General features: G+C 42.2%; 1 protein-coding gene across 1 annotated transcript in view; it reads left to right on the forward strand.

Annotated features, from left to right (window-relative positions):
- The window catches only part of LOC138603753 (FERM, ARHGEF and pleckstrin domain-containing protein 1-like), a 58,983-nt gene that overhangs the window by 1,251 nt on the left and 45,041 nt on the right, over nucleotides 1-12,691 (forward strand). The window contains exon 2 of the mRNA XM_069675650.1: nucleotides 6,049-6,271. Coding sequence (XP_069531751.1) covers nucleotides 6,098-6,271 — 174 coding nt within the window. The 5' untranslated portion in view covers nucleotides 6,049-6,097. The remainder of the gene's footprint in view (nucleotides 1-6,048; nucleotides 6,272-12,691) is intronic.

Here is a 12,691-nt window from a genome sequence, read left to right on the forward strand (position 1 = left end):
GAGAGTGTCACCTTGATAAAATGTACTATCAAGCTCAAGCCATTGATCTACCACGAGTGAGCGTGCTACGTTGTGTGGCCTTGATCCCGGCCTCACCTGTGTGCTTGTCAGGTTGTATTAGACGTCCCTTGGTGGCGTTTTTTCAGCTAAGACAAATACAGTCAGCTTGTTCACAGCTGATCTTCCATGAAAATGTCAACAAGTAAAAGGAAAAGTTAGCTAAGTAAATTGACCTTGAGTTGTTTCAATTTGGTTATTTGTTTTCTCGGAGCAAAAATGCCCTAATGTGAATTTTGCTGGCATATTTTTTTCCTAGTGTACTCGTAGTAAACTCGTAGCAAAATCATAATTTGTAGCGATTAGCGCTTAATCTCCTACTGAAATACATTTAGTTAGCATAGCAGCCTAGCATTGAAACCCCCTATTGTACATACAGTATCTTACTTCACATCCCTTTTTAGTTAGTTTCAGCTTGTGACCTCTGATCCTCTTTCATGGCACAGTATCTCATGTTGCTTTGAAAATCCTCTTTTCAATGTGTTGATTGTGCGACCTGCGTCTTTGCTGGTAAATGTTGCTCATTATGCAACCTCCATGTGAATATTCCAACCCAGATTATGTAATGTTTCAATTTCCCTTTATGCCGTCTTGATTATTAATCTTACAACAAAAGGATTAAAACCAGATTAATGGTGTCTAACTTAAAGCCCTCTCTGTAGATGCACTCATGCACACACACTTATCCTTACATCCGATTCCCAGAGCCTGGCTTCCCCCTCACTAAAAACTCTTGGGAAAACTTTCAGTTCAAAGGCTGGTTGAGAGGCCACAGTCCCTCCAAGTTAAAGCCCGGGCTGCTGGAAGCTCCCACAGTGGCTTCCTTTGTGCCTGCAGTGTGATCAGCTCACTCTGTATTCCTCTCTTGCTCAACTTAACTCCATGTATAATCCCCCAGGCACTTCTGAGGAGAGGATGAAAGTTCTGCTTCCAAACTTCCACTCTTTAGATGTAAAATTCATCCAAAACAGAGTATGAAACTTCACTACTTTTCTCAAGTTTTAAGATCAATTTAATTAAGATTATTAGGGAAGAGCTTTGGCTGTAACTTTTTTATTGTTGTTGTGCCTCTTACCTTAATTACATGGCGGCCATATTCCCCTCATGTTAGGCTCAGAATGTGAAGCTAAAATTGTTACAATGATGTACAGCTCATGTAGTCAAGTATAAGAGGGGAATCTGACAACTTAAAATCATGTTATGACTTCCCAATTGTCAACGACTGGCAATACAACATGTAGGGAAAATGTTGAAGGTCTTTAGGCTGTATTTCACATTAAAACAAAATATTTCATCACCGATTTAGCTACCATAACTAAAGAGCTAACATTAGCATTCAACCCTCATCGCTTAAATTACAGTTAGGAAGTTATATCGTGTGATACTGACAAATGGTAATGTTAGCTAGAAGGGGTTGAATGCTTAAATAACCAAAAGCTAATAATAATATTCAACCAATAGGAGTTCCTATTGTGTTACACTATCAAACAAAATTGTTCTCTAGGAAATGCTACAGTTAGACAACAGCTATCATTAGCAATCAATCAATAGCTAACTTTACTGTTAGCTAGGAATTCTCTTTGGGCCATATTTGAAGTTAAAACAACATATTTCATTACCAATTAGGCTACGATAAGATAAGAGCTAAGATTAGCATTCAACCCTCACAGCTAAAATTACCGTTAGCTAGGAGTTAGCATCGTGTAATACTATTAAACGGTAATGTTTGCTAGAAGTGGTTGAATGCTACAAGAGCTAACACTAGCATTCAACCAATTCCCATCTTACATTACCATTGGCTAGGAGTTTCTATTGTGTTATACTGTCAAATACAAGTGTTAGCTAGAAATGGGTTGTATGCTACAGCTAGGTCAAATCTAATCAACTTATTCCTATTACCGTTAGCTAGGAATTTGTTTAATGTAATACTACCAAACAGTAATATTAGCTAGGAGTTGGTTAACTGCTTAGCCAAGTTAGCCAACAGCTAACATTAGCATTCAACTGATACCCAGCCTATTATAAAACAGTAACATAAGCAATTAAATGCTATGGATAAATGCTAAATGCTATACAACCACTTCGTAATATGTATAAAATGTTAGCTAGGATTTGGTTGAATGCTTGCTAACATTAGCTGTTGCACAACAGAAGCTAATGGGTTATTGAATATGTTGATTGACATGTTGATGAAGATGATTTGTAACCTCAATAAACTGTACAACATTATAACAGCATTTTAGCGTACGACCCCTGAGCATTAAGTCAGAGGAAAATAGCCTCCATATGAATATTGTGAAATGGAGGAGCTTTTTAGACACTGTTCTCCTAACTATGTTTAACTGTGGAGAAGTACTTTCTCACTGTAGTTTCTGTTATGTTTTTTTGTGGTCTTAAAGAGTCTGGAAATAAACCTGCTGATGAGTTTGTGTTGCAAGACTTGAAGAAAACAAGCCAACCACGCCGTCTGCAGAATGTTTGTCTGTGTAATTGGCACCTGCTTGTTGCTGAATGATTAGGCAGGGCTTTAGAACTGGCTCTAAGATGACACTTGGTTTGCTTTGAAGGGTCTTGTGAGGTTTCAGAAGCAGATTTTTCAAGCACTTTTTGGAGGTGGAGCTTTTTTGTCAAGCTGGCATTGAATAGGTTAAGATTCGTTACCCCTTAACTGCTGCAAAACAACCGAGCAGAGAGTGCAGTGGGGAAGTAGCACAGAACAAACAGGGCATTCCCACAGGTGTAATGAGTAACCTGACTGTCAGGTCCCTTTTTATTATTGTCAGGTCACTTCCTTGGTCTGGCTCAAGTTTCAGTTCAGCTTTTGTCACTGAGGTAAATGGAGGTGCACGGTTTGTATGGGGGTGATTAGCAGAACTTACTGTGCAAATAAAAGGTTATATAAGGTGTGACAGAACAAAGGGGAACGTTGTCTTAAAGTTCTTTTGCAAATACACATATATTTTTGTGGTAATAGATGCAGGAAAAATACGTCTATCTTTCCACTTTCACACTGAGGTCAGAGGTCAGCTACAGAGCAGCCCTCCTGAAGCTTGTATTCACTGGCTGTGGGCCATTTCTGGGGCCTCTTGCTTTGGACTATTAGGCCTTCAGAGGGCTTAAGACTCTGCAATAATGGTGCAACTAACAATGATTCTATCATCAATTAACCTGCTGGCTATTTTCTCAGCCTGTAAAGTGCCAGAAAAGTATCAAATCCTTTCTTTGGAGGAGTCGGAACCAGTGTGTCTTTGCCTGTAAAATACTTGACGGATTAAATTATTATCATAAAACTTTCAGATTCTTTTTCAGGTTTCAACTTAGTGTCATCCTACTTCCTGTCTGAGCCAGAGAGAAAAAAGTGACCGACAGGCACTCAGTGGATTTTTGGGATAGTTTACTTAAGACCGCAAATTATACACCAGATATATTCTCCAGTTTTGGGCAAAGTGAGCTGTGTTTCTCAGACTGTGGGATCACACAGCCCCAAATCAACCTGATGACATACTGTATGTAATTGGTCTTGAAATATGGACCTTAATTTGGACATGGAGAGAGCTTCAATGAGTGGATGTTTGATGTGAGTCATTCCTTCTGACTGCACAGCCCATTTGTCCCCAAATATTTAGTCTTGCTTGTTTATTCGGATAAAGTGTTGCTGGGTTAGTTTTCACCATTGAACCTGTTTTTATGGTTGAAACTGGACACTTGTTTCTGTTGGACAAACTGTGAAAGTGACACAGTTTCTTCTCTGACTGATATTTTTGTTGTGCTTTTGGCCGATATCAGGGCTGCAACTATCAGCTATTTTCATTGATGATTAATCTGTTGATTACTTTCTGTGAGTTGTTTGATCTATAAAACGCCAAGAAATGGTGAATATTTAGTTTTGCAAAGCTCAAATTGACTTTCTCTAATATTTTGTATCGGCCAAAAACCAGAGATATTCAGTTTTATGTCACAGAGGAGTACAGTAAAAAGAGAACTCATTCATATTAAGGACGCTGGATTGACAAATTTTAATTCTTCTTCCCTTAAAAAATGAGTAAAACTGGTTATACATATAAGGGATGCACGATATTATCGGCACGATATCGGCCGATATCGGCTTAAAAATGAACTATCGGATATCGGCCAACACGCCGATATCCGCCGATATAAATAACCGATAAAATAATGGGCTGCTGCATACTTGATTAAATGCCCGACCTCAGTGCAATGTCCCCGGCGCGAAGAAGACCTACGCGGCGCAGCGTGAAAACGTCACGTGTGTCTACCTCCGTGGTGTGGAAGTTTTTCAAAGAAGATAGTAAAACTGCTATTTGCAATGACTGCTCAGCTTCGGTGATGCGAGGAGGAGCCAAGGCAAAGTCTTTCAACACTACAAACTTGATTAACCGTCTCAAGACCCGTCACCCCGACCATTGTAACAAATGTGATAAGAGTATCACCATTATACTGTACGCTAATTCCAATAGAAGAGAGTTGATGATCTCTGCAATTGGGTGTGCGGGAAAAAAATATCAGTATCGGTAATTGGCTAAATGAGTTGTAAAATATCGGCATATTGGATATCGGCAAAAAATCCAATATCGTGCACCCCTAATACATATATAGTTGAAGCTGTAGCCGATATCCAAAAATTTCCAAAAGCTAATATCGGCTGATATCCAGGCATGGCTGATATCGGTCAAGCGGTATTTTCCACCGTTAAGAATGCGCTGTGTGAGTGCCTTAAGCAAAGACGGAGGATTTTAACCTCCACAGAGATGCATCTAACAACCTGTTAATCAACATGATGTCCAAATGGTCCCTAATGACAAATTGATTTATTGACAAGTAATCCTGTTAAGACTTACGGCATGTTCAAATGGGATTTAACTGGACACAAACGAGCAACTTAACCTTTGGAAAAGCAAAGATAAAAGGATCTTAGAGCTTCTTATTTAAGATCCAGTGTCCCGTGCATTCAGACGTACATAAACACAGCCGTGTTTGTGTGTCAGGGCAGCTCATTCCTGCATCGCCCCCCCCTGACTGTCTTCTAAAACATTCCCCAGCCCTGATGTCACCAACCGTCTGTGAGCGTATTTATTGTCTGAGGTTGAGGTTTATCAAGTGGGATGGAGGTGGGGGGCGCTGAAAAGTTTGTGCCTGTTTGATTCTGAGAGGAGATCTAGAGAAAGGGGGGGTTGTCTTTGTGTGTTCTCAGACCGTATCTCATCTGCCCCACTTGTGTGTCAAGCTTTGATTCAAGTCTGAACTTGTCCTAAACAGAGCGCTGTGCTTGGTTTGAAGGAAACGCTGTAAATCCCACCTGCATGTGCTGCAGCTGGGATAAGTGTGTCTAGCAAGGTGTAAGACATGTCTGTCTGCTTCTTTGTTCATCAGGCACGTTTAGCTGTCATATTGTGGTTTACACTCCTTTGCTGACAAGATTAAAATCATAGCTGAAAACTCTCTGACTAAATGTCTGGTGGTTTGTTCATCGTGCAAGACCAATTAAACCCAGACTGAATGCATGTGGCGGGATTTTTCACTAATTTATTTACCGCAAAGTTTCCCTCCAAGCAATGTTTTCTACATCGGCGCACATTTCACTTTTCTCCACGTTCAAGAGCATTCGTACCAAAAAAGGAACCTTCAAATTCTCAGGGAAGGTTGATGGAGCATCTCAGTCGGCCTGTTTTTCCTCACAATGTTTGCCTTTTGAACACCCACACGATTCCTATAAAAAGAAAGCAGGAATACCTTACAAGGAAATTGTGTTTATAAATTTACCAACACACAGGATGTGATGCAACTTGTGCTATTTACAAAGAGGGCCTATGAAGAAGCTGATCCTTCTTGCGTTAAACTGCCTACTATGTGTTTAAGACATCCAAAAATACCCCCAAATCACAGCCTGAACAGATTATTGGCTTTCTTGCTCGAAGCACAAAACTGCAACCTTAAATTTTGAGTCAAAATATCCCTCTTTCCTCTCTCCTCTAGACGTGAACAGAGGATCCTGCAGCCGAGAGCCCCTTAACCATCCGTCACCATGGTGGAACCAGCCGACAGGCCGTCTGCAGCCGGACAGAGGCTGGGCGCCCCGGATAGTTTCGGGGTGTCCACGCTGGAGCCGGGTCTTCGTCCTCCTTCCCAGGCTCCAGGGCGACAAGTCTCCATCAGGGTTCAGATGCTTGACGACACACAGGAAGTCTTCCAGATATCGGTGAGTAGTGTGTGAATATATATCGCTTACATGTGCTGTTGGATGCGGACATAAATTACAGTTCTGTTGACATTTTCTGAACATTAAAATGTGGTACAGCTGTGGTCCTTATGAGCGAAATCAGCCATCATCCTAGGTTGTTGCTGGAGTTCGACTGATATCAGCTAGCCGATATTATCAGCCGATATTGGCCTAATATATTGGTATTGGGGTGTATGTTTCCCGATTATAAAAACCTTTTTTTACAGAACCTATAATGCAGAAAGCAATGTTAGCAACACATGTAGAGAAAGTAACAAACCTAAGAACACATTGGTCCACGCTACAATTAACATTGTAAATAATGTTAACTACGGAAGCCCTTAGCGGACATGCATCCATACATTTTATTTACTCCATTTTCCCGTGATCCCGTTGTTTTTTTTTAAGAGAGTAGCATTCTGGGTACCTTTTTTTTGTAGTGATATTAAAGCACAATCCAAAGTAAAATCTTCATGTCAGCTCAAAACTTTGCGATATTGGCCGCTATATCTGTATTCACTTATCGGTATTGTAAACCCGATATAGGTCAGGCTGTAATTGTTAGCACTTCTCGCTGGTTGGAATTACAAATAAGCAACATTCTCATTGATCTTTTTATTAACCTTCTGTTGCACCTGTAAGACATGAAGCTTATCATTCAGGATATCAAAAACTCCATCTTTATCGTGTCATCTAATCCGACTGTATCCAATCTATCACTAGTCGTGCTGCGATAGGACGGCTCAATATGTTCCATTTACCTTGAGGCTTTATCTCATATATTCTGACATCAACTATCATGTCACCCTTAAAACTGTATCGGCTGCCATATCTGTATTCACTCATCGGTATCGGTCTCGAAAATCCAATATCGGTCAGGCCGCAATTGTAACTACTTCTTGTATCATCTAATCCTACTTTGTACAATCCATCACTATTCGTGCTGCGGTAGGACGGCTCAGTATGTTCCATTTACCTTGCGGCCTTATCTCATATCTCTACTTCCTGGACAGACACAGGAAGTGGGATAGACGCCAGCTTCCTGTTTAAGCACACCACTCCTTTGTACAGACACAAAACACACTGTAGCTTCCATTCCCTTTCTCTTAGTCTCCTATTACTGTATGAGCCAAAGGTCTCCCCCCAAGCTAACTGACGCTAAAAATGTATGCTAGGTATGCTTTCAATTTCAAGCCGTCCCAGGCATTCTTGTTGTAGATTCCTGCCTGTATTCACTCTAAAAAGGCATCTAAACTATTTGCATGCGTTTCGAATCTCTGAGAATGTGTGCATTAGCTGCAGCGTGTGTGCGCTTGCATGTAAGTGCCTCTGAGATATGTGTTTGTGCACGGCAGCTTCCTAATGCTGTTTAGAGATCAGGGTCCTCTGAGAGGCTGCACAGGCTGCAGCTATAATGACATCGGTGCTGCTGTGCTTCGGTATGCCGTCCTTTCGCGGGAGTAGTCCTGGATATCTGAATTAATGTCTACCGCGAGCTGACAGAAAGTTCAATCGCCCGCCTTCCCCGGCAATTTGCACGTCTTTAGAAGCACCAGCCGCTGTATTATCGGCTCCGAATTCAGGGAGTTTTTGTGATGATAATGAAGAAAGATTCCAGCACGGTCACGCTCTCAGCTGGCTTGTCGAACATCCAGAGCTGCCAGTTTCGAGCAGCCGTAATTGGCTCTTGTGAAAATGCCAAGAATGTACGTGGTTGTTAGTGTGTCAGTGCCTGAGGATGTGTCTGCGGCGGAGCGGACAGTTTGACAGAGGGGCTGGGATCCCTGGGTCAGGGATGTCATCTGCATGTGTGTTTTTTAAGCATATTTCAGACACCTAAATTGATGTCCTCTCAAATTGGAGGAAGAAAACCGTGCATGTGGTTCAGCACAGAGATCCCTCCCACATATCTGTTTCTACCCTCTGACCAAATTAAATGTCCTTTCTCTGTGGAGCATGCTCAGACGTCAGCGCTCAGACCGCAGGAGCGCATCAGCAGCGTGACCACGAACACAAACAATCACAATATTGTCTTGGTTGAAAGTGAGAGCGAAGTGTGAAGCAGCAGGAGGCTAGGCGGGAAAAAAGCACTGAACGTTAACCCACCCTCCTTATCACACCTTTAGGTGAGTCAAGATGAGAGGACAATGCTTCACTTATTTGGCTAATCTGCCTCTTCCTGCTACAATGCCTCCAGGTGTGTTTGTAGGTGTAGCCTAACGTGTGAATCAACAGACAAGCCTGCAGCCTTATGCTAACGTTGGCACAGGCTCGGGCCTTTTCTCTTACCACCTCAGCCTTCAAATAAGGTACTCATTAACTCGGCCTGTTATCATGAAACCTCAGCCAGGGGGCTTGGAATAGGAGCACTACACTTTAAAGATGCAAAACACCATATGAAGTCATATTTTCACACGTCTAGTAACACCTTCGTTATACTGCTTGAGGTGTGATGTTTGAATTGTACCACTTTTATTCTGTGAAGGCTGCAGAGGCTTAATTGCCTCTTTTACGTTTACGTTTCTAATAAGTCGGCGATGATGTGACTTCTTTTTATTCAGTTAGATTTCAGAAGCGCAAAAAAGGATGCACGGACTATATTCTGTCACTTCTAAGAGCTAAAGTCAGCGCGTTAGCTGATACCGAGTATCGATCCGACACTTCCTGCTTCTGCATCTAACCACTCCTTCACGAACCTCTAGCCCCTTTTACACTGCCAGTTCAAGGCGGGATTATTTAGCGTCTGTTACGTCTCGTCTTCATTGTAAAACGCCAAAGGTGGAATCGTGGGGCATAGTAGTCCCGCCTCTGAGCCGGCATTGGAGGTAGTAACTGAGGCCATGTCCACACGGAGATGGGTTTAGGAGTAAACGCCAAAGTTTTTTGTCGCATGGTCGTTTCGTCCACACGGAACCGGCGTTTCAGGAGCCCGTATACGCTAATTTTTGAAACCGCCTCCCTGAGTGGATAAATCCCTAAACGCCACCCTGGCGTTTCCGTGCGTACAGCCTATACGGATCTTTCTTGAATCGCGCTGCCTCCGTACGTCGCGCATGCGCTAACCCCACCACCACCACCGTCTTCTGCTTGTGTTTCTTCTTTGTTGTTACACTTATACGCAGGCTCTATTTCTTCTTCTCCGGTTTGTTGTATTTGTGTGGCTGCGTTACAGCGCCACCCACAGGCCGGTTGTATATATTACAGCGTTTCAGCGGTTTCGTGGGGATGCAAACATTTCCTGAGACGGCGCCGTGTTTAAGGAAAACTTTTTCAAAACAAAGTTGGCTCCGTCTCCGTGTGGACATGGCCTGAGGTGAAACGGCGTCTATGTAAGCGGAACACGATGTAAGAACACGGCTTTACACCGGCGTTGCATAGTCCAACGTAAAGCCAAACAGCGTAGCTTTGTTACGGCGCTGTGGCTACTGACCTTCTATACTCTGTTACATACATACTCCGAAGTTGTTAAAAGTTTGTCGTCTTCGTTTTCTGAGCTGCTCTCCTTTTATAAATCTTTGTTGAACATGTTATATAATGTATTTTGTCAATGCAAAGTTAGAAAGGAGTTCCTTTAAAAGCTGCAAAATAAAGTGAGTTTTTGCTCATGTTAGCTACCTGTTAATATCACATGCTAAGCACGTGCTTTATATGCATTGGTGTTGGCATGAAGCAGGAAATGAGCAGAGCAGAACAGATGATATTACAGTATCTAAGTGGGACTCGATCCACATTTTCTCCACAGACAAAAAAACGTTGCCTTTAAAGCCATGAAGGTGGAATTCATACACACAACATGGGTCAATAAATCCAGCTTTAATAATGCATTGTTAATAATTTATGAATGAGAACCATTTGAAGTATTTCTTGCATCCAGCTGAGTGTTCTGGCTTTCATCCTCAGTGTTATAGTATGTCTTGTGTTCATGGAATCAGCTGTATCCTGAGGCTTGTAGTCGGGAATGTGGACTCAGATTCCCACGAGGGGTTACATGGAATCCGTTAGATCAAAGGACGTAACAGAGTTTCAGTTGGACTCGCAGCAGAGCCTGAATACCATGTAAATCTAATGCAGATTTTCCCTCTCGTTGAGTGACAGGAAATATTGGCCAATCAGCTTTCTGCACATACAGTTGCACACATTAGTGACCACTCTAACACACACACATGGGGAGGCTTCATTATTAATGTGGAGCAGAAGCGGCATGTTAGAGGAGTGTGAGTGCCGAGCGTCGTCGCTCACTCTCACCTGGTGAATAATTAAAGACAGAGGGGATGTGCTGTGTGTGCGTCTGCATGTGTGTGCATTTGCATGCATTGATAATGGAGGATGCTTGTTACTCATTAACGTTGTGCTGGTTTCACCTGGTCTAATGTCATTCACAACAGTGGAAGTATTCATGGAGCTTAGTGCTGGATAAGACTGTAACTGCTTTCACTTTGTCCTGGCTTGCTCAGATACATGACACTCCTCCTCTTTCCTCCAACACAAACCTTCGCCTCACTCCTTCTCATATTTGATTTTATAACACTTTTAATCCCATTAAGCTGCTCTGTGTATACGCATGTCAGGGAGAAACTTTGTTGCATGGTTTACCCTCGCAAATAAGCCTCCCTGCCCCAGATTCGCTCGGTTTATCTTGCGGTTAAACGTCAGTGATTTTCCAAAGGAAACAATTTTGGTTTGTGCGGCGGCGGTTAATAAAACTCAGCGAAAAAAGGGTCAAGTGACTTCACATAACTGGAACTCACACCTGTTTCTAAATGGGACCAGGGGCTAGCATGTGCGGCGCTTAAACATGGATTTTATTCCAAGTGAGTAGAAAATTATCCCCTCTTAGATCATGTCAACACAGGAGGCGTAGCGTTAGCAACGTTAGCAGAGCAGCAGCAGCTTCAGTCGTCCATCTGTGTTGACAAAAGATGCCTTGAGGCGCAGTATTGAGTGTGGGGCACCCGTGTTTTTGCAGGAATCTGATAGAAAAATACTAGAAAGGTAAAAAAAACAAAAACAAATAATAGCACAGGTAACATCTTGAGGCTTTCATTTTAAAAACACACAAGGGACTTTAATCTGCTCCTGTTACTGTCATCCATTTGTGGGCTTTTATTTTGACACTGCAGGCTTCTCCATAGCCAGAAGTAAGATCTTTTTGCCATCTTAAGGCTTTTATTCTGAAACTGCAGCCTACTCCAGACCCCATAGTGAGATCCTATTAACATTTTGAGGCTTTTATTTTGAAACTACAGTCTGTTACTATCTCAACTGCCTTCATTTCATAACTGCAGCCTACTCCAGGGCCCCCAGCAAGCTCCTGTTACCACCAGGTGGCTTTCATTTTGAAAATATAGTGTTTAGAGAACATAGTATGCTCTTTTTACTGTCTTAATGCTTTTATTTTGAAAATACAGCATACTCCAGAGGCCTTAGAAAGCTTTTGTTACCATCTTGAGGCTTTTATTTTGAAATTAGAGCCCCTGCTAAGTTCCTGTTAATACCTTGAGGCTTTTTACGGACTGGCAACTTTGAACATTTGGTCAATTTTTTCGAATGGGGGAATATTTCTGCTGTTTCCCAGCAACTAAAGCAGAGGCAATGAAGTGAATTTAGTACATTTATCTTACAAGACGAACAACAAACACTTTTATTTGTTCCTTCGTGCAGTTTATTTTGAGTCAATCCCTCATCCACTTTCCCGCTGATGTAAACACCAAATACATTAATCCAAAGCAGAAAATAATCCCTCACAAATGAACCGTTTACCCCCTTTTTTGAGTACATTTTCTAGAACCAAACAGCTGTCATTTCCCTCCTTTTTTGCTCTAATTGTTTACAGTTGCAATGATATAGAATATCTCTTGATTCAGCCTTAAATGAACTGAACATGAACCAGAGCAAAACAGAATAAACAAGCGACAGAGGCCAGGAAGGACGAGCAAAACAATCCGACAGTGAGTTTTTAATTACACGTTTGAATCAGTGCAAAAACAACAGCAAAAAAAAAACAATGAGGTTTGGTGCTGTGTCTTTAACATACCTCGGTTTTCTTCTCTATTGCACCTGCAGCTCGACTTCTCCACATGCAGCATCTTTATGCTCCAGCGTTGGCGTGTGCTACATCATGATAGCCATGCTGACTCCCTGGAGAACAGTTGAGCCCCGTTAAGCCCGCCCCCTGGGACCTGCCCTCCCTCTCATTGGTTCAGATGCTGCATATATAAAAACGTGCACTTGTTAAGACCTGCACATATGGCGCCACATGCTCCCTTTCACTTTTTGCATGTGGGGTGCTTTAATCCATCAATCAGTGGCATCTGATTGGTTAATATTTCGCCTGCACTGTCTGGTCTTGCATGCTTACTTGACCTTAATCCCCATCCATCCACATCAAGATCGACCTTC

The sequence above is a fragment of the Semicossyphus pulcher genome, unplaced genomic scaffold, assembly GCF_022749685.1.
Source record: "Semicossyphus pulcher isolate SPU_LCO1_2020_fin unplaced genomic scaffold, fSemPul1.0.p SCAF_24, whole genome shotgun sequence".
In the NCBI taxonomy this organism is placed as follows: domain Eukaryota; kingdom Metazoa; phylum Chordata; class Actinopteri; order Labriformes; family Labridae; genus Semicossyphus; species Semicossyphus pulcher.